At 55.5% G+C, this 1234-nt stretch overlaps 1 protein-coding gene across 1 annotated transcript; it reads right to left on the bottom strand.

The window, feature by feature from the left end:
• Positions 1-95: 95 nt before the first annotated feature.
• CAOG_08480 (hypothetical protein) lies at positions 96-1165 on the bottom strand (the record flags this gene model as incomplete). Its single annotated transcript, XM_011271750.1, has 2 exons — positions 96-932; positions 1055-1165. Coding segments are annotated over 2 exons (948 nt in total), but the record flags the coding sequence as incomplete, so codon positions are not given.
• Between the last annotated feature and the right edge of the window lie 69 nt (positions 1166-1234).

The raw sequence follows: 1234 nt of genomic DNA, 5'->3' as shown, positions 1-1234 counted from the left end.
CAATGAATGACTGATGATTTCGCGACGATCATTGGACAATGAGAGAGCGCAGAAAAGCCAATCATCCCAACACATAGCCTGGCTTGGAATCCCAATCACGGCAAAGCCACTGAGGGCTGCGTTTCGGTGACAGTCACGCCACTTGGAAGCGTCTCGGGCAACTCTCCGGCAACAGTTCGGGAAAAGGCAAATCCGAGCGTTCCGTCAGGACCCTTGGGCGCACGGATAGGAAGCATGCGCTTCTCGTTGCTGAACGCACCTGCTTGAGGCGAGCCACTTGTGGGCGATGATGTCAGATGCGTGGAAGTCGTCAGTCGTGCGGGACGGCGTGCAGGTTCGGCCGACTCAATTTTGCGCACTTGGACGGCAGTGCGCTTGTTCCGAGATTGCGCGTCCACGGCGAATTCGACTAGATCGCCGGGGCGCACTTGCTCGCCAACAACCCCCGTCGCGTGGAAGAAGAGGGGCTCGGTGAAGACGGTCACACCAGCAGCTGCAGAACTACTTTCGCTGGGAGAGGCTGCCGCCGCAGTCGAGTTGGCGACAGGTGTTGCGCCACGAACAGGCGTCGAAGGTGCAGAATCGGGTGCGGCACCACCGTCCTCGGACGGCTGCACGACTGCAAAAATCGTACGGTGATCCAGGAATCCATAATTATCGCACAAATTTTCCACACGGCCCCTGAACAGCTGTTTGAGTTTGGAAATTTGAACCGCCAACGGTTTGCCCGTCACGCGATTGGGTGCAAGCCGAAAGTTGACTGTATCGTTCTTGCGGAAACGCTTGCCACGAAGCGAGGTGGTCGAGAACGTTGCTTCGCACTGTTCATCTCCCACGCTGTATGCGATGACTCCACAGGAGCTCGACCCTGTGTCTTCGTTGCCGGTCCCGAGACGAGTGATTTTGCCGGTATAGATCTCGTCGGACGGGTCCTGTCGGGAGAGTGCAATGGACACGATGAATGCAACAAATAGTCCAAACCAAACCTACGCACACACATCTCCATCTCCACAAGAAAGTCGATGGGGGAAAAAAAAACAACGAAAATGCTTACCTCCTTGGCCAGAGTGCCACGCGGAAGGGCGGTAACTTGTTGGGCGTTCATTTTGCCTTGACGCTTTGCGACGGTAAAGGAAACCTCCTGCCACAACTTGGGCTCGTCAAACTGCAACTCGCTAAAGTGGAAAACAGCTCGCGTTCATGATCAGCTGTCTCGATAAAGCCAAATCCATCC

This window comes from Capsaspora owczarzaki (assembly GCF_000151315.2).
Source record: "Capsaspora owczarzaki ATCC 30864 unplaced genomic scaffold supercont2.1, whole genome shotgun sequence".
Taxonomy (NCBI): Eukaryota; class Filasterea; order Ministeriida; family Capsasporidae; genus Capsaspora; species Capsaspora owczarzaki.
This window is presented reverse-complemented; position numbering and strand designations above follow the sequence as displayed.